At 43.2% G+C, this 19,193-nt stretch overlaps 1 protein-coding gene across 14 annotated transcripts in view; it reads right to left on the bottom strand.

Moving 5' to 3' along the window:
* Window positions 1-19,193, bottom strand: part of LOC102047179 (transient receptor potential cation channel subfamily V member 2) — a 49,000-nt gene extending 29,807 nt beyond the window's left edge. Inside the window, exons 1-23 of one of the 14 annotated variants that reach the window (XR_008733546.1) lie at window positions 19,090-19,192; window positions 18,468-18,553; window positions 18,037-18,102; window positions 16,457-16,684; window positions 15,516-15,777; window positions 15,126-15,287; window positions 14,740-14,857; window positions 13,510-13,805; window positions 12,711-12,844; window positions 12,229-12,381; window positions 11,410-11,550; window positions 10,658-10,956; window positions 10,044-10,220; window positions 9,460-9,618; window positions 9,237-9,332; window positions 8,692-8,762; window positions 7,911-8,076; window positions 7,091-7,157; window positions 6,704-7,011; window positions 6,185-6,303; window positions 5,287-5,381; window positions 4,375-4,508; window positions 590-3,994 (exon numbers count right to left, since the gene is read on the bottom strand). Coding sequence is in view for 12 of the 14 variants with exons in the window: in XM_055718539.1 (XP_055574514.1) it covers window positions 4,378-4,508; window positions 5,287-5,381; window positions 6,185-6,303; window positions 6,704-7,011; window positions 7,091-7,157; window positions 7,911-8,076; window positions 8,692-8,762; window positions 9,237-9,332; window positions 9,460-9,618; window positions 10,044-10,220; window positions 10,658-10,956; window positions 11,410-11,550; window positions 12,229-12,381; window positions 12,711-12,844; window positions 13,510-13,757 (2,364 nt within the window). In the remaining 2 variants the exon portion in view is untranslated. Of the gene's footprint in view, window positions 1-152; window positions 3,995-4,189; window positions 4,554-5,286; window positions 5,449-6,184; window positions 6,304-6,703; window positions 7,012-7,090; window positions 7,158-7,910; window positions 8,077-8,691; window positions 8,763-9,236; window positions 9,333-9,459; window positions 9,619-10,043; window positions 10,221-10,657; window positions 10,957-11,409; window positions 11,551-12,228; window positions 12,382-12,710; window positions 12,845-13,509; window positions 13,806-14,739; window positions 14,858-15,119; window positions 15,288-15,515; window positions 15,864-16,456; window positions 16,685-18,036; window positions 18,103-18,467; window positions 18,554-19,089 lie in introns of those variants that run through there. The other 13 variants (XR_008733549.1, XM_055718539.1, XM_055718547.1 and 10 more) reach the window with 13 other exon arrangements.

The raw sequence follows: 19,193 nt of genomic DNA, 5'->3' as shown, positions 1-19,193 counted from the left end.
CCACATCACATTGAAATGTGCAGACAGATTGATGAGTGAACTCACAGCAGGGATTTAAGAGAGATGTCAGCTCCCAGATGCCCCTCATGGTAATTTTTTAATACAAGAGGTTCCCCCACCCCAGCCCTCACACACACACGCACACACAGCACTTGGTGTTCCCTTTTTATTTTGTATATTATTGGTGTCAGAAACATTGACATTTTATGGCAGGATGCCCAGGGTTATGTCAAGCGATTCTGCATGTCTCTTCTCTCCTCTACCAACAATTCTTTGGTTTATGTTGATCCCTTGTTTCTCAGTACTGTTGACCCTCATCTGGACCAAACTAGCACACAATTACTCCCAAACAGCTCATACTATCAGAGTACTGTGTAGCAAGTATTATTCAGGTGCTATGTGTTGTTATTACAAGTGCTAAATGAGCTGAAATAGCAAATGCTGAGCAATCAGAAGAGTTAACTGCATAGCAAATGTTTTTGGAAGGTGCAGGGAGGGGGAGAAAGCTGTTCCAGAGATGCAGTTCTCTTTGCCCAGAAAGTGTAAATTTCCCAAGCATTCTCAGAAGAGTGCAACAAATCACACCCACTTTCTAGCTACTTCCAACTCTCTTCCTCTAAGGACTCCCTGTGTTTAACAACACTTGACAACCATCCTCACAGTCCAGAAATGCTGCAGCACTCCACATCTCACGAATCCAAACTGAAAAAAAAAAAATTACATCAAAAAAGGAAGTGAAGAAAACACTCTTTGCACTCAGATTTTAGTAACAGTTAGCTGCCAGCCATGAGGCAGCCACAGTCACGCCTTCCTGAAGCTCTGCCTGGTCCTGTCTGGCCTCAATTTATTCATGCTGCTGAAGCAGATATGAGGTTACAAAGTGGAACAGTTTTCTTTTAAAATGTCTTTTTTTCCTTTTTCCAATTTTTTTTTCATTTTAGTCTCAGAGCAACAAATGAAATTTCTTAAATTTAAATTCTTAAAGCAAAGAAGAACAAAACTGATAGCTACTCACAGGAACTGTCCAGCTGAGAAATCTGCCAGCTGCATCACCACAGAAATAGCTCTTTGCAGCTTATGTAGCCTTACATAAAGCATCTGTTCTTTGTCTGAGCTCTTTTGCTTGTCACATTTCAAAGACTCCTTTTGCTAGCTACAGAGGCAATGGAAAGTATGCTCAGTTGCAAGTGGAGTCAAAAAGAGATGAAGAGAGGGGGAATCAGCTGAGACACAGATACATCAAACCCATACTGGCTTCAGCTTCAGAGTATGTTTTGGAAAAAAGCAGGGGGGGGAACCAATAAAATAAAATATGCAAAGCATTTAGGAACAAGAAAGTCTTGCTTCCACCTATACTACTGAGGAAAACGGCCTTATGGGGAACTGGGAACCATACCAACCAAACATGAAGTGTCTTTTCAGAGAATTACAGATAAGCAGTGAGATAGATCATCGTGCAGTGGGAAGCATTTGGAGCCTAGCAGAGAAGCCACAGGGAACAATGACCAGGCAAAGTGCGCTCGAGTACAGAAGGAGGAAAAGTTTGGCAACAACAAGGTCTGCATCCATCTCCCTACCCTGCCAGGAGGCAAGCAACTTTGACCAAATCACACAGGGGAGGTTTTGAGCATCCATAACCCTGCATGGAAAGTAATGAGAGCTGCTGGTGTCCTTCCATCATGGCACGGCTGGCCCTTCAGTCTCCATGGCTCATACATACGGAACAGGCAGCAGGGGAACTGCAGCTGTTCCTTTGCTGGCGTTTGTGAAAGGTTTCTGGTTTCTCCGATGAGAGCCCTGCAAAGCCTCTCCATTTGCACAGGGATGGTTCACATGCAGGTGGGTTTATGTGTCACAAGAGGTAGAAGGGACAGGACAGTTCATCTGTTGATAACTTCTTGTGTAAATGACTGAAGTTTTTCCTGACAAAATATTATGATCTATTATGAGTGGATCTCAAAATCCTGTTGGGCCCTCAAAGCTCTGAACCAGCTTGTAAGTCCTTCCTCTTGCAAGGAACTGCAGACATCCCACAAAATAAATGCCAGACACCCTTCCTGTTTGTAATGTGACAAAAATGGGAAGTGGTTTAGACAGGGAAACCAAAGACAAACCTTGTGCATTAAGAATATGTAAAACTGGGAGACAGCCGATACTAATTTCAATAGGCTGACTCACCTCTCATTGGAGAGAGGTTGGAACTCCTCAAAAATATTTTTTTTTCCATACCACATCAAAGAACTGTACAACAGCCTGGGCACTGCTGAACCTTCTGACCAACCTGACATATCTGTTTGCTGCATGTGCCTGTCCCTCTCTTCTGTCCATCAGCCTCCATTCATGAGCTTGAGAGGGCTGGGACTGGTGGTCTGTGGCATGAATGTGAAGCACAAGGAACGCCAAGGCCCTCTTTCACAGCAGACACTAGATGTTTAAGAACATTTTTGATGCAGATCAAAAGATAAACTAACACCACAAGCTTAAGAAAGGGATTTAAAGAGAAGCAGGTTCAAGGAATAGCTGAAGAAGCAGGTTATCTTGAAAGTGAGCTGTCACAGCACACAGCTATCAAAAACACTACCAGTAAGCAAGATTTATCTTGTTATTTATTAAGACTCCATGCAGGGATAGCAGATCTGATTCTGCATTTCTTGAGAATTTCAAAATGTCCCTACCACGGCAAAGCACCAAGCACAGCAATAGATTACTATATGCCAGATGATTCTTTTGTGCAATACGAGCACCTTGCCAAATCTTGGGAACACTTAGGACAAAGCCATAGATGGAAAAAGCAGCCAAAGGCTTCACAAAGCAAGAAAACAGCAGAAGCTGGAGTGAGAAAAGTTAGGCTACGATTCAGAGACCCTGTGCAGTGAAGCTGCAGAGGGAACTGCCCAGCACAGGTGGAAGAACCCATTTGAAGTGACAGGGAATTAAGTTTTAAAAGCAACGCTTTTGCTGCCAGTCATGTGCATGTAGTAAGCAACAGGATTAAGATGACTGTCTCCAAAAGACAAACCTCCTAGCTTCACTTGCTCAGAGCAGAAAGGAGAAACAGGAGATCTTGAGTTGCATAGTTTATCTTACTGAGGGAAAGGTGTTACCAACGTTTGTAGCCTGCAGCTTTGTCATGGTTATCACTAGCCATTCCCTGAATGAAAAATGCATCCAATGCAACATCAGCTGTTACATTTTCAGATGTGGCTGCATAAACTGACATGAGGTCATGAAAAACAAGAGTTGACTTGCATGGCAGTGAGGCCAGCACAGTGCTGGGTGAAATGTAATCAAGGAATTTAATAAGGCCTTATAGTCCACACTGATCACATCTTCTCTTCCTTTTTGAGAGGATCTGAAGCTCTGAAAATACATCCAAGGATGAACACCTTCAATTAAGTAAACTTGCTACATTGACCATATACAGAAATACTACATGTTATTATTTTTAAATATAGGCTGAAAGTGAGACAGCTCATTTTTATCTCTTTTCCATGCTTTGTATCCTGCCTGAGGCAGTGTGCACATTACAAAAAGCAATGAGGTCCATTTACAGCAAGACAGGATACCACTAAGACTGACAGGAAATGTTAACTGCACAAGCATTTTGGCCCATCTGTCTCTTGGAAGCCACATGCAGGATTCTGCTCATGTTTTCTACACAAAGCAACCTGTGAAAGATAGATGTTTCAGAAATTCACCAGGTGAAATTACAGGTCCAGGAAATCCATATCGCTTTTGTGATCTTCAGCAAATGTGCACATAGTGCAAATGACTTCATTATAATACTGTAAAACGGGAATTCTGATGTGGGCTACACACCAAGCACTGTAGGTACTGATGCAAAGACTCAGTATGGCTCTTGATGACTGAAGACTGAGTATTTGTCCACTCATGTCTCACACCGACAGCGTTTTGTACAGAAGCCAACTCCATCCTTCACAACTTTTTATGCCCTTACAACACTCTTTATTCCAAAGCACTTCAGTGCAATCTCCTGTGATAAAAGAATAACAGGTGACCCATTCTTAGATAGGTCACTCCGTCCTTTGCTTCTCGGTGGCAAACAGCTTTATTTCTATACAGCTCAGAAAGCACTACCTTCCCAAAAACACTGCCCACTGCCCCTATGATCTTGCTCTCACTCTTGTACCTTTAGACACAGTAATAAGAAAGTGTCAGGCAGAGAAAGTTGAGTAAAAATAGTTTCTTCAGAGGAAATTAATGATTAAAGTGCATAAAAATATTTAAAGCCACAGACTGAACCACAGTCTTCAATGAAATGCACTTTAATACTGATAATGCTTTCAACTCTTCCAGCCGCTATAGGAAGAACTACTCCTTTGAAGATGGAAGCAAGATTGCAATCCAGAAAACCTGCTAAAGATTTCGGGTTTGTCCCTCTAGAGGCATCATCTCAGTTGCAGATAGCTGGGGCTGCAATAGCGACTGCTCCTCTGAAACAGCTGGTCTCAGTTGTTTCTGTGGCATCCGTTTCCATGATCGTGTCTCTACAGCAGGAGACATAAAGACAGCAGCCCTCTGTCAGCAGGAGGCTGACAAAGGGACACAGTTTTTAGAAGGGTGCAGGTTTAGGGAAAACCCAACATACACCAGATAGCATTTTAGGTGTTGCAACCTCCCCAGTCCTAGAAAACTGGCATCTAGGAAGAACCTACGCTGGCAGAGCAGGAGGCCGTGTTTAAATCTCGTGGAGCTTCTGCCCAAGCTCTGCCAGCCTGAACAAAGTATTTCTAGAGAAAGTAACAGCTCTCCATTTTCCACACAGAATTGCTTCCCAGGTGTAACAAGGGAAGCAAACGTAATTATCTTCAGCAGAATTAGACAAAGTTGCCAGTGTTGATGCCCTGATCTGTGCTCTAAAAGCCCTGTGATTTTAACACTTGCAGCATGAGTGGACCTAAAAATTTTACCTTTCCTAGAAAAAACACCATGCATTTGGGCTACAGAGCCAAAGGGAAGAACAGCCCTTCCTTTTCTCAGCAGCATTTCCTGGCCATTTCTACTAGAGGTAAGCAGGAACGGCATCTCCTCCTTTCTCATTATTTGTTCCCAAACTCTGACCAGGTCCATACCTGCTCTAATTCTTTCTTTTCTCAGCTCACAAGTGATGCTGCTACTATTGATGGATCCTGTGTGGGAGCCATTTCATGAACAAGCTGGCCTGCCTAAAATTTCTGCTACCAAAGACATAATAGCATGCCAAGAGTAGCTGCCGAGCAGGAAGCTAAAAGGATTCTAAAGACCTTTCTTCATGATGTAATTTACCTTCTGGATTTATTTCTGAATCACTGGTGTTTCCAGGATCTTCCTTAAGAACTCCCACGTCCTTTGCCCAATTTGTCCATTTTATTTCCTCTACTCTGGAGAGACAAAATGCAACAGACACTGATGCATGAAGCGCAGCATTTCAATCCAGACTTCATTGTCCTGCAAGCACAGAAACCCAGTTCCTCCTGCTAACACAATCCTAATGATGTGGCTGTAGCAACACCTTGCAGAGCTTTTCAAGTAAAGATCTTCTGCAGTCTAAGTTCCGTGACATATCTTCTCCCCTTGCATACTGTGTGCTGGTCTATGTTGTTTGTTTTAAAATATTAAGTTCCTCCCAGGGAACATACTTAAATCAAAGGAGGTTCCCAGGTTCCACTTTCTATACATGTCCTGTTACACCCTAGAGTTGACAGAAGTGCTGCCTGCAGTTGGGTTCTCTGGGTGAAAAAGGTTCACCTGCTCTCCCAGCCCCTCTATGGGAGGAAGAGAGCTCCCCTCTCATGTTGCACCCAAGCTGCATGTTCCTGAGCAAAGGGGCTACCAGCCTGCATCCCTCCCACCACAGCCTGCTCCGGGCACAGCTATACTTGCAGCAGCAAAGAAAGCATCATTGCAGACACCCTGCCACTATAACCACTTGCACTGATGTGGGTTAAACAGGACATCTTTTGGGGAGAGCACGTCTTGGTGACAATGCTGGCAGCTCGACTAGTTCTCAAATTTCCAGTACCACAATCCCCAACCAGTCTGCATGTACCCAGGAACATGCAGTTGAGTCACTCTGCTGAGTAAGTGCTGAAATTCCCTGTGGCAGTTCAGGGTTACCAGGTTACGAATCACAGGAACCCGTTCCTGGCCTGGAGTGTAAGGGGTAATGTTACATCTGTCTTACCTGAAACACCACCGCTCATCTTTCTTATTGAGGCCCACTGACATGAAGCAGCCAGATCTCCTCTTCCCACCTTGGCGCCACAGCCAGGCCTTCTCTATTTCTAGAATAGCTATAGCCCTCTGAAAGAAGAAGTCCATGTCAGAGAGAAGCCAGGGCATACAGAGCCAGCCCCTCTTTTTGATTAAATCCTCCCCAATCAGCAACTACTTTGACTTGGAAAATCACTTTGGAACCCAATCCCAAAGTGCTTCTTTGTTTAATAGTACCATTCAGTCAGTTATTCTCTCAAGTTACTTATGCACATGGATCTGGACTGGCTTGTAGCCATGCAAACAGCAAGAGTTTTAAATACATCTAAAAATAATGTTAGAATTTACCCTCAGAGTGGCACATTTATGTAAAAAAGAACTTTATAGCTGAGGCTTAGGACAAAGACAGGCACTGCCATCTCTGATTTTATGAGACTCAGGTAGGAGCTTGGGCCACGACCTAACAGCTGGGCAGCACACTGTGCCTCACCTGCAGCTTCCAGATGCTTTTGCTATAATCAGAAACATCTGTGACAGTCTTGCTCATGAGCGCAATCAGCATGTTGAGCAAAAGAATGTAAGTGAGGATCACAAAGAGAAGCAGCAGGAGCATGACGAAATATCTGAATCTGGCATGTTCCTGGAAATCCAGGTCACCCATCCCAATGGTGATCTTGAAGAGCTCCAGGGAGACGCTAAGCAGCCCACCGTACATAGCATGGGTCCCAGCGCTCTCCAGCTGAGCAAGAGACTTGTTCTGAGAGACCGAAGGAGCATCCCCCATCAGCGTAACCAGAGCTATGAGAAAAACAGAATTTGAATACTCAGAAAAATTGTTGCAGCCCAGCCTACAACATAATGCTGGGTAAGTCATTACCTGCAGCAAAGCCGAAGAGGAAGATCATATAAACCAAGAGGAAACGCAGGAGATCACTCAGGATAGTCTGAAACACAAATCAAGAGGAAGTGCCATTCTTTATCTCGCATGAATTCACCTGGATGATCTCCTGTTGTCACACATCATAAACCAACCCCCAGCAACAATACTGAAAGCAAGTTGGAAAATGCTTTTACCCAGTTTAAAAAACTACTAATACATGTTAAATCACTTCCTCGGGTAAGTAAAATCATTGGTAGCTTAATCTGACAGTACATGAACTTATTTGTTGTTATGTTTCTATGAATAGGTTCCTTGAAACATGTAAGTATCATGTCCGTTCCCCAGTACAGCTGCTTCCAAATTGTTTCAACACACACATCTCTTTGTTTTCCATTGCCATTGGGTGTCACACAAGTGGTGATCAGAATTCTTCCCTGGCACCTCATTTCACCTCTGCTTTGTCTTGTCTTTCTAGTCCCAGACTCTATGAACCTGGAAACATTTCTCAGCCCAAGCATAACAGTTCCAGGGAACTCACACTGGTTTTGACTGCTAGTTTGGAGGTTTTTTATGACAAACAGGTAAGTTCAGCTGCTGTCACTTCCTATATTCAAAGACAGCAAACTAATGGTTAGCCACAATTGTGCTTCCTTGAAGACACTGATCTAATCCACTCCTGCAATATCTTTACTTCCATAGTCAGTACATCAGTTCCATTTACAGTTTTCATGGTCCTCAGAGAAAAGTAATTGCAGGACTTCTATTTAGTTCCTCACACCCAAAAGCTCTTCATACAAAGTTTTTTCCAAGTACTGACCTTCTGTATCATGACACTGTAGATCCCAGTGCGTTGAAAGCCCCGAGTGTAATACAGCATGTTCATCCATCCCAAAAGCAGGGAGAACACCATCACCGCCACGTAGTTTTCTGAACTTGCACCATACAGAACTGCTGACAGCAACAATGAGAAGGCCTGGATGAAGCTGGAGAGAAACAGAATGAGTGACACACTGACTTACCTCAACAAAAAGGCCCATTTGCAGATCTTTTCTCTTTTGCAAGGAAAAGTAAACACATTTTCCAAGGCTACATGGAACATATGAAGTGGCAGTCAATCAGACACATAGTTTATATAAGCAAATCCTGTTATAACCAGATGCAGAAATTGTTACAGTTTTGTTATGAACTGGTTAATCTCACAGTATGGAAACTCTGAACTGCTTGATGTAACTCACACAACTGATACTAAATGGAAAAAAAATTTAACACTTATGAACACATGCACACATACATGCACATAGATGCATCTATACACATTTATCCTCAGAAAACTGAGAAGTTGTTTTCCTTTCAACCAATTTTGAGCCACAGTGACAGTATGATTAAGAACCTGAGCTCTTTTTCTAACTAGCATATGTTCTTAACTATGGAAAAACTGAGGGTCTGACCTTCACTGTGTTCTGCTACAAATCCTAGGACAGACCCTATCCAGCAAAGTCCACTACAACAAAGGGTTATGAGAAGATGCAGCAGGTAGAAGAAGCAAGAAAGCAATTTCACCCGTGCTTTCACTGTGCAAAAAACCTCAAGAGACATACATCAAGATCTCAATGCAGCTGTCAGAACACATAGTCTTCAGGGACTGGCGTCTCCTCCGCAAGTACAGACTCTATTAGAGAAAAATCAATGGCAGTCATTCATCAAAAAACCAGGGCATGCTAGAGAGTGATTCCTGCCCAGCATAGCTTATTGGTCAGGGGAAAGGTTTGCTCCATAAGCTCCTCTTCAGGCTTTCATTTTCAAGATCCCAAATTTCAGCTAGTCATCCTTCCAAGATAAAAAAAAAGGCCTTATTTATAAAGGACAAGGATAAACAAGGGCTGAATCATAGCTCAGCCCAATGTCTTTATTAATAGATTGCATTAAATGCCAAGGATGCGTTTTAGTACCATAAATCACAGAAGTCTCTCCTATTTGCTGTTGTGAACCCATTCTTCCTTTTGCCCAGCAGCCTGGTTCGTGCCATCCCTGTCACTGCTAGATCGTGCTGACAGGACTCCTTCCTGCCATCCACTCATGCACATCCTGAATAGTTTCCTTTTGTTTCTTTCTTACAATGAAACCAGACAAGAGATCCCCATACCTGAGCAAAGATTAGATAAATGCCTCCTAGCAAGATAATGATCAGTCCAGAGACCCACAAGAAGCCTCCAGCCGTGAACTCCATTGGAAATGAAGGCTGCAAGATAAAATCAAAAACCAAAACACTGAAGACAGGCAGAGGTAGTGATGATAACCACCCTGCACCTTTTAAAATCAGTTCCATCCATTCAGGCCTTTCCACATCAAAAGACGACTGGACCTACCTTTACCCGTAAGGGTTGATAGTATGCAATGGCTGTAAAGATGATCATGAATGACAAGTACGAGACAAAACTGAAGTAGAATCTCTTGGAAGCAAACGTTTCCCATTTTTGCTGAAGCAGTTTGTTCAGTGGCTCCAGAACCACCATCTTGTACCGCTTCTACAGAAAAACAACAAAAATGTACCCATGTACCAACAGGAATGTAAAATCACCAGAGCATCATCTTTTTCAGGGCTAGAGTTCAGTGGCTCCAACTAGGATATTGCTAAGGGTTTATTCAGTCAGGCCTTTCAGTATGAATGAAATCAACCATCCCACAAGAAGTAACTTCTGCTTGGCTTTGTCAAGGTATTTGGACACACCCAGGCTTAGGTCAACCAAAGGAGCAAAAATTTCTCTCATATTATAGATTATCAAAGGCATACCAAGCAGACTAAAAATAATAAAATATGCACATACTTCCATCATGCATCTCTTTTCCAGAAAAACAATCATGTGAAACACCACATTATCTTGACATGATGTGCGTAATTATAGAGCAGTACTATAGAAAGGCAGAAAAAATGTTGCTGTCTCACACTCACCGGTGTGTCACTGCTGTATGCCAGAATCTCTAGCACAGAGTTTTCCTCAAAGCTGTCTATAGACGACAAGTCATAGAGAGACACATGGATAGGTCCGTAGGTCCACTCAGTGAACTTGCGTGACAAGTGCCTGTACACTGGGTCTTTGATCTCTCTTTGGATGATGTGCTTGAAGATCTAAAGAGAAACCAGATATGTACCAGAAAAAAATGTATGTAACGAAGGTGTAAAATGAGACAAGCATACATACCCAAATCACCTTCAAATACAGGACACCTGGGCTTTCTGCGTTATACACTTTGATACAGCCAAACACCAGACCATCTGGCTAAAAGAAGGCAAACTAACTACATCTGTTATCAGATCTTCCAGGAGTAGAACCACTTTCGGTTCAGTCTGGCTGTGTTGGCTGGGACAGAGAGCAGGAGCAGCCGGCTGAGACTCTGTAGGACACTAACTGGAGTGGCCTGGTGGGGGCCTCCTTTATTGTCCTAGCAACTTATGGGTTGGGTGCAAGATGCCCCTACCTCAAATCCCACTGCTACATTAAGGGTGTAACTATGGTCTTCCTTGTTCCCTCAGCAACCCCCAGGATTCCCTCTAGTTGCCTTTACCTCCACTTTGCCTGTCTTGGCAGCGAGCTGCAGAGGATTTAATCCATCATAATTCACTATCTCCTCCAGTTTCCATGTTGGGTCAACCTTCACACCTGCCTTCAAGATCTCAACGTATGTTGTGCTCACAAACTTGGTGTTCTCTTCAGTGTCATCTGCAATCATCACCAGGGCATGGAGGACTGTGTTGCCCTGCGTATCCTGCTCCTGGAGCCTGGCTTTCTGGTGGGGATTGTTTAGAAGATATTCCACCACCTCGAGCTGGTTGGTACAAGCAGCCAAGGAGAGAGGGAGTTCACCTGAAGAGATTAGGACAGTATTTGGACAGGAAGCAGAAAGGGGTGAAAAAGAATTAAAAAAAAATAAAAGCAAAATATATTTAGCCTGTAGTTTTACCACTGGAGCACAGAACAAGTTCTTTCTCAGCGTCTCTAGTTTCACATAAGGTTTTGCAGTAAACAATACTCATTTCTGGAGGCAGTTGAAACACTTTCCCAGACTCCTAATTTTTCTAAACTAACCAAGTATTTCTCTCTGTCTGAAGCCCCTCAGATGGGATTAAATACATAAAACCAAAGCTGATGGCAAATGCTCACTGGACACCTCACTGTGAAAGGATTCTGCCATTCAAATAATTACAGGATGGTGGAGATGGCAACCCATGCACAGAGGGCAAAACCCAACTAAGAATTAGTGGCATCATATACAGTACAACAATAAAAAAAGTGAAGGCGTGTTCCACACTGACTCACCAAAATAAAAGTAAATTCCTTCCTTCTTCTTCTTGAAGAATTCACCATGGGCTCTGGCATGGACATCAGCTCCATTCTCTACTAGAAGTTTCACCAAATCTAGGTTCCTTTTCTCTATGGCAATATGTAGTGCTGTCTGGCCTAAGGAAACAGGCAAAACCTATCACTCAGTGTCACTATCAGAGGGAACAGGCAAAGGACTCTTTAGGGAAGCACTGTTTCAACAACTGCTGTACGCTCTGCATAGCAATGCTGCAGCCTCAGTGCTGGGCAGGGAGTGGGTAGCAACTGATGACTTTCAGCAGCGTTCATTGGAAAAGTACGTTGCAAACACGGAGTCAGAAGACAAGCCTCTAGACTACCAGAAATTCAACACAAGACCAGGCAATTGTTCCTGCCTGGCCCTAAGATCCCAAGCAGATATGAGAGGATAAAGACAGCCATACATGTACATGACTAGGCTGCGTGTCTGCTACTAAAAGAATAAGACAAACAGCAGAACTTACTCTTTAATAGTGATATATACTATTGCTTTTGCACTTTTAGATGTGCTTTTTAAGCTTTCCCAAGCAAACCTTCTCATATTCTTGGGTTATTGAACATGTATAACTTCTGTTTTATAAACCAAGAACAAATTTTCTGAGGTCTATAATTCAAGGCTGAAGAAGATGCAGTACCAGAATCAGAAATAAGAGGTGAGTAGGCTGTTAACTGTAACGGCACCAGAACTACCACTTCCCCTTGTTTTCCTGGTATCTGCACATCTCGCCCATCTAATGGAGAAGCTGCTTTGATACAGCATCAGAACAGAAACCTTACCTCTGTAGTAACAGTCAGAGCACGCCACATTGACAAGTGGCCTGGGATTCTGTGTCTTTTGGTCTATTTCCAGCAAAAGTGGGATTGTGTCATTCTTTCCATTTTTTAAGTTCAACAGAGCTTTCATCAAGCAGGTCTTCCCAGTCTTCGCATCTAGCAGAAAAAGAGTATTAAATGGGTTGCGGAAGTACTTTGCATACATCTATGTTACTTGATTCAGAACATAACTCTCACTGTAGAACCAAACACAATAATTATTTTAAAGGCCTTTCTCAGTATTTTTTGTCTGCAATAGAGGCAAAAGCCTTAGGATGCCATAACTAAGGGTATTCTCCATCCTCAGGTGGACATTAGGAAAATAAAATAATGGACAGAGGGCTGGAGAAAGCAAAGAACCATGAGCAAGTTCCCCTGCTTCCCTCCTACATGAACAAGCACCGCCTCTGCTAGCCCTGTTTATGGAGTACTGAGCAGGAAACTACCTGTGTATTCGGAGTTGGTGAGAAATTTGGAGGTCCTCCTCAAGTACTCAAGTAAACCATCCAGTGCCTCAGGGCTGCCCCTTGAGACTGCACTGAAGAGCCTGTCTCTGTCAAAGCGATTTGGGTCCTTTTGGCTACGGAAGAAATGCAGAGTTGTGTGTTAAGAATGTTAAGAAGTTCTGGAGTGTGAAAGACAAGAGTGTACAGTAAATTCTAGTGGGATGGTGTAAGAAAGGAGGGAGGCAGAAAAGTTTGTCAGAAAACCCAAGTATTTTATTTTTAAGTCAAGGGAAAAATAGAGGCACTTATTTCCCAGAATTCTCTTAAGTGGCTGCTCTTTCCATCAGCTGGAGTTCTTCCCAGATCCAGTCTGATGTGCAACCCTGGAACACGTCCAGAGTACAAAGACAGAGAAGCCCAAGATAGCTGCAGGACCAGAGTCAGTCCTATCACATGGTGTGAAGCACTCTGTGAGCTGCTTTACATCCCTCCCTGGCAAGAACAGTTCAGTTGTATAGGGCTCCATGCTAAGCTGCTTTGACACCCAACTTGGCTTATTTAGTGTTAGTTCAGATACACCCAAAAACGCAACACACATCATACACATACCTTCCAAGTAGAGAAGGAAAGGGCTAATACGTTCCTTTTCTGCTTTTAATTACCTCCTACCATATGCCTGTAATATTCCTACACTGCCACTTTTAGTTTAGACTTGGTAAAGTCTATAGGCCCCTACCAGCAGGGATCAGTACAGATCAACAGGGATCATACCCTTGTCAAAAACCCAACAGTTACTCACTTGCTGACGAGTCCTGGCCAATAGTTCAGATTAATCTTGACTTTAGGAGGAAAGTCACTGCTCTCCTTCTGATAAGGTGTCTCCAAGGGTCGTGGCTCGCCTTTCTTTCCATGTCCTGATCTTTCTTCCTTTTTACTAGATGCAGGTTTATCTTCCTGGATACTGTCATCTGTTTCTAGCAATCCCATCAACCTGTTCCTCTGACCTGGGCCTGGCTGCCCATTTGTGAAGTTATCCATTTCCAGCATAGATGGTCTTGCAGATCACCAAAGATGTTCCCCACCGGGAGACTAAACCTGCAAGGGAGAGGGAGAATAACACAATTTGTTCACAAAGCTAGAATGCTTTTGGTGCGGCACAAAGAGGTAAGCATGTTTGCAGGTCCAGCATTCCTACAGTTGACTATGGGTCCCTTGAAGGAGAGCTTGAGTTAATCTCTGCATAGTAGCAGCATCTGAATAAAGGATCAAGGCCATAAATAGGGTATCACTAGAGAAGAAGTTCAAAAGCAGTTCATGGAATACAGGCAACTTGTCTGCAGAACATCTGAACCCCCTTCGTGAGATGACCTCACCTGTTGGCAGCAGCACAGGTTCCTTACATAAAAGGCAAAGAAAGTGGATCTTTAGGAGACTATGATCATTGTTCTTGTCTCAGTGCAGCCAACACAGCTAGTCACCAAGTGGCCAAAAAGATAAGATAACTTTAGCCTTCTTTGGAACAGAGCAGTAAGTTTGTTCATGTTCTCTGTTGGTAAGCATTATGCTATTTCTACAGGGAAAACATACGCACAAATTATGTTCCCCTCACACATTCTCACATTTCACCCTGGGTTAAAGTGAGTGGGATCTCCCCAACATTTGGAGCTATTGGCTATCCATGCAAGACAGGCTTTGAACCTTCAGCTCCACAGCACAGGCAAACACACACCCCACCGCAGCTGCCATGTGGACACTCACAGCCCTCAGAGCCTGAACAGAGCACAGCTCTCCCAAGAGCACAGCTGGATCCAGATCTGCTGTACAGAGAGCATCAGTATTCATCAAAGCACCCAGCCAGCCCACTTCTCCCATCTAATACGTACTCCTTTTTTACTCTTTTGAGGCATCTCTTCATGTGTATCTGATGCATCTCAGATCCACACCCAATGCAAGCTAGCTGTAGTCAGCATATGACTGCAGATTCACACACAGTTTGTGAGGCAGCAAGAAAACATCCACAATTACCAACCTGAAGCAGAGTTTTTTGTAATAACTCCGTCTTTTTCACATGTACTCCCTCCAAATGGTTAACAGGTTTTCTCTGAAGAGAAATCTCCCTTGCTGGGACTACAGCCAGACTCCATAGCCTATACCAGCAAAGAGGTAAATTGACACAGCATAAACATTCTGGCTTAGACTAGGATGTGGAGAAACATAGTTTTAGGCAGGAAAGAGCCACAAAACATCTTTAGGCAGCTCACAGCAAGAAATCCAAGGGCTGATTTCAAGACAAACCATTATGATAATTCAGCCATTCAGTTTAGTCTGCACTCTAACGACAAACATTCCTCTGCACACACAGGCATACACCCTATAATCCCGTTTCAGGCTTATTTCCTCCCCCAAAACACTTACTGGCACATTTGCTGATCCTTTAGAGGGCTATTTGTACTTCCATAATAGTTTGCTTGTGCTTTTCTGTCTTCCTTTCCCCAAAATCATTTCTCAGCTGCAGTTTCCATCTCTCCACAGCGCTCGAGAGAGTTATTTATTGCCAGTCTTGTACAGACAGACTGTCTGGTTTAAAAGCAAGAGCAAAACGGTCCTATAAAAAATCACCCTATAATACATACATCCACTTTGTGCATCCCTAGGAAACACAGAATGCGCACTCTGTTTGCCAGCTCAACTTTCACTTCTCTACTCAAGAACTGAGTTGTTTGTTTCTGCAACTTTACCAAGCCGTTTTGAGTAGCACAGCACAAAAAAGCTCTGCTGTCAAAAGAGGAAGAGCACAGCACTTACCCCAAGTTGCTGCAAGCTCCACCCAAGAACTGATCTGACAAGGAGTCCCAACGGATCCCTCAGAGGGTAAATAATCTCTCAGTAGAAACCAAGCCAAATACCAACAAGTGTTAATAAGCATGAAAGCAGAACCCAAATTATTTACATCCATGGGTGAGAGACCTCTTCCTCTGCAGAGAAGACCACGCTCATATTAGCAGTCTATTAATGGCACAGCATAGAACTCCTGGTTGGTGGTGGTCCATGAGAGAATCCAGGCTTCCTGTGAGAAGGAATAACCACAGATTATTGTTATTTACTCAACTGTATAGCCTTTTGCAAACTGAAGAAGGGCTTGCACAGGAAATTACTAGATGGATTTCTCAATAAGAGAGAGCCAATGAGTGCAGTGCTCTTATATGGGAAAGCTGGCTGGCTACCGCAAATTCATAATGCTTAACCCCTGCCTGCAAGTATAGAGGCAACATCTCATGGCTTTCAATAACAGCCTGCTCAGATCTCAAGGGAGGCGGCTGATTTGACCCTGACAGTGCTACAGCCCGTGGTTTAGTGGTGAGGTTTGTCACAAGGCGCTCTCAGTTAGCCCCAGGACAAGCAAATATGCAGCGAAACAGCTGAGGTCGACTGTTTGTGTGGGAAGCCAGTTCTCTTCACACAACTTCACACACCCTAGTTACGAGGCAGTGCAAATTGTATGTGACAATAAACTAGCCAGAATGTTACCCCACAGTGTCAGCTGCTCATCACAAGCACAGGAGACTGCACAAAGCAGCCCCAGTTCCAAAAGACTTAAGCCACTGGTTACTTAATTTGCCACTAGTGTCCATTTCTTAATGGATTGGTTCTCCAAAGGAGCACTAGTCTTGGAGAGGCTACTTCTGGGAGCACGGAGTGGCCATCCCTACAACTGACGGCTGTTGAGACCACGCACACACACATACTGCTTCACTTATCACTCACAAAACAGGACCCAGGGGAAACAGAGGACATCAGCCCACACCAAGTGTCTTGTTTTTTCTCTCCCACTCCTAACAGAACTGAGGCCTGAGGAGGCAGTGTGATCATCATTATTTCACGCAGGAGGACATTCAGCACCCACAGCCTCAACAGTCTTCCCCAGCACAATGTTGCTGCAGAGTGATTCTCTCTCATCTGTACTCTGTAGAGGACTGACAATTTAACAAAGACATTTATGTGATCTACAGTTCATCTAGAGAATCTTACTAACTAACAAAATGGCAAAGAGCTCTTCTAGTCAACAGCTTGACAGCAGAGGCACATTCCATGAGAAATCTCAAATGTCTAGTTAACCATTAGTCCAAAAACATTGAGAAGGGGTGTCACATCATGACACACTGAACTCTGGCTGTGGCTTTCTTCTTCCAAAGCCATCACAAGCCAAAAGAGCCTAAAGCAATCCCCATCTGACAGGACTGCAGGATGATGTGAGACTTCCTGGAATGTCACCCATAGAAACATTCCCAGATGGCTTCTACTTTGAGTCAGATGCAGGCTGTGAGACGACCTTCCTATAAATACACCCATTAAATGGCAGGGTGTCTTTTCCTCTTTCATGGTTTTGCATGAGATCACAAGCTTATTTCTCAGATTCCTGTGTTTCAAAATTAAGCTGATCCAGGAAAAATGCAAAGCTGATTACTCTTTCCAGGCTTAATGACATATTAGGACCCATAGAATAGCCTATGAAGAACAAACATCTGCAGATAACATCTGCAAAACCAGATCTCATTTCTCCTGTCTCTCATTCCAGCCTTGCACTGATTTAGTTCAGTTTACTTGTGTTACTTTATTTACTGTGATATCAATATAGATTCAGGCCCAGGAGTTTAGCTCAGACTTAGGGGTTTAAATCCTCTTGGGCTTTCCCCCGAGCTTTCATGGGAGTCAGCCCACCATTCTAGCCAAGGAATGAAATGAGCCCACAAAAGTGCATCATAGCACAGTTCTTTCTGTGCATCTGGTTTTAATAGCTTACACAGAGGAAGGAGAATGTGCAGCTTGCTGGGAAAGGAATCACCGCCAGCTGAGAGGTCACCACAGCAAAACAGAAACATGGAGCTGCTGGGGGAACACAGCAACACTGGAATGCACACACACATGCGCACATGCTTTCGCAGAGAGTACACTACGGTAAACACTTGCACTTCCATTTCAGAGTAGGGAGAAGCAAGGCAGAAAAAAAATACAAGATCTGCCCAGACGTGCGCTTGCCAGGGACAGTGTTCCGAGGTCGGTAATAGGATTATGTCACTGCTGCACACTAGCCAGCTGAGCCGCTTATGATGCTTAACAAGCATCTTGCCACCAAAATTTAAAATCCTGATAGCTGTTAGGACTCAGGATAAAGCCATCCAAAGCAGCATGCAGGGAGAACAAAAGAAGCAATTTCATTTCACCTATCTGCCAGCCTGAATTTTCAAAAGCAACATGTGATCCTCTTGCCTTTTGAGGCTTTTATTTGGGGGAACAAGAAGGAATCCTGCAGTTGCTCAGTACTTACTTTACTGATGACAATGTGTCTGATGGCGTGAAGTTTATCCTGACAGGAAAGACATTCAGTGGAAACCTTAAGCATGGGAAGAGAGAAAGAAAACTCTTAACTACTAAGTGAAATTTTAAGTCAAATCAATGACTGTATTTTATTAATATTATAAAATATATCCATAATTATGATATAATTACAGATGATATACAAAGAAGCACAGTAATTCATGGCAGGAAAAGCAATGACCACAACCTGCTTAAACAGAAGGCAAAAGGAAGCATGAGGAAGATGGCATTCTGAGAAGATGGAAACAGGCACATTTCCTAAAAATATATATTCTCTGTTCACCTAAGTGCCCATTTTTACCAAATACTGAAAAATGTAATAGTCTTATGATTAATATCACATTTTGTGCATGCTGTAAATATAAGAACAAAGTCGCTTACATGGGTCTGTAATTTAATTACAGCATTGATCTGCAGCCGGTTTAAGGAGCAGCAGGTCAAAATCATCTTCACAGGAGAAGGGACGCCTGCAATAAAGCACACAAGGGTGGACCATTAAAATTCTCTCCAGAACAACAGATCAGCCAGTGCTTCATTCAAACCCCAAGAAAGCCACATGGTTAAGAAAAACCTGTTTCTTTTAATGATGTACTTTCACACTTGGGAAACAATCTAGTATTTTTGCAAGGCCAGACTTTTTTTCGTTTAACTGTTATGTGAAACCCACACTGAAGGGATGAATTTTAGCAGCTTCATCTGTTATAGTTACACAGATGGAATCTATACCTCTAGAGACACCAGCCACTACCCAATCTAAAATGCAAATATTCTTTAATACAATTCCTTGTCAGAACTTGTCTGACAGCCTGGGGATTCAATTAATTTACGTGACAGTATTTCTGTAACTACTGGTCTTACATCACAATATTTAAAGGCTCCTATCTATATACTTCTTAGGCCTTTGAAGGAACCATCCACTTCTCTTATTCCTTAAATGGAAGTATCTTACTACTTGATGTATCCCTTTCTGTAGGATTACAGCCTGAAGGAATACTCCACTGACAATCAAATAGCGGCAAAATACGAAATCCAAGAGTCATGGTCCAAAACAACACTTCTGTGGCGAAACAGTGACACCCACTGGCCTCTACGCATCTGATTTCCTGC

This window comes from Falco cherrug, chromosome 1 (genome assembly GCF_023634085.1).
Source record: "Falco cherrug isolate bFalChe1 chromosome 1, bFalChe1.pri, whole genome shotgun sequence".
Classification (NCBI taxonomy): domain Eukaryota; kingdom Metazoa; phylum Chordata; class Aves; order Falconiformes; family Falconidae; genus Falco; species Falco cherrug.
This window is presented reverse-complemented; position numbering and strand designations above follow the sequence as displayed.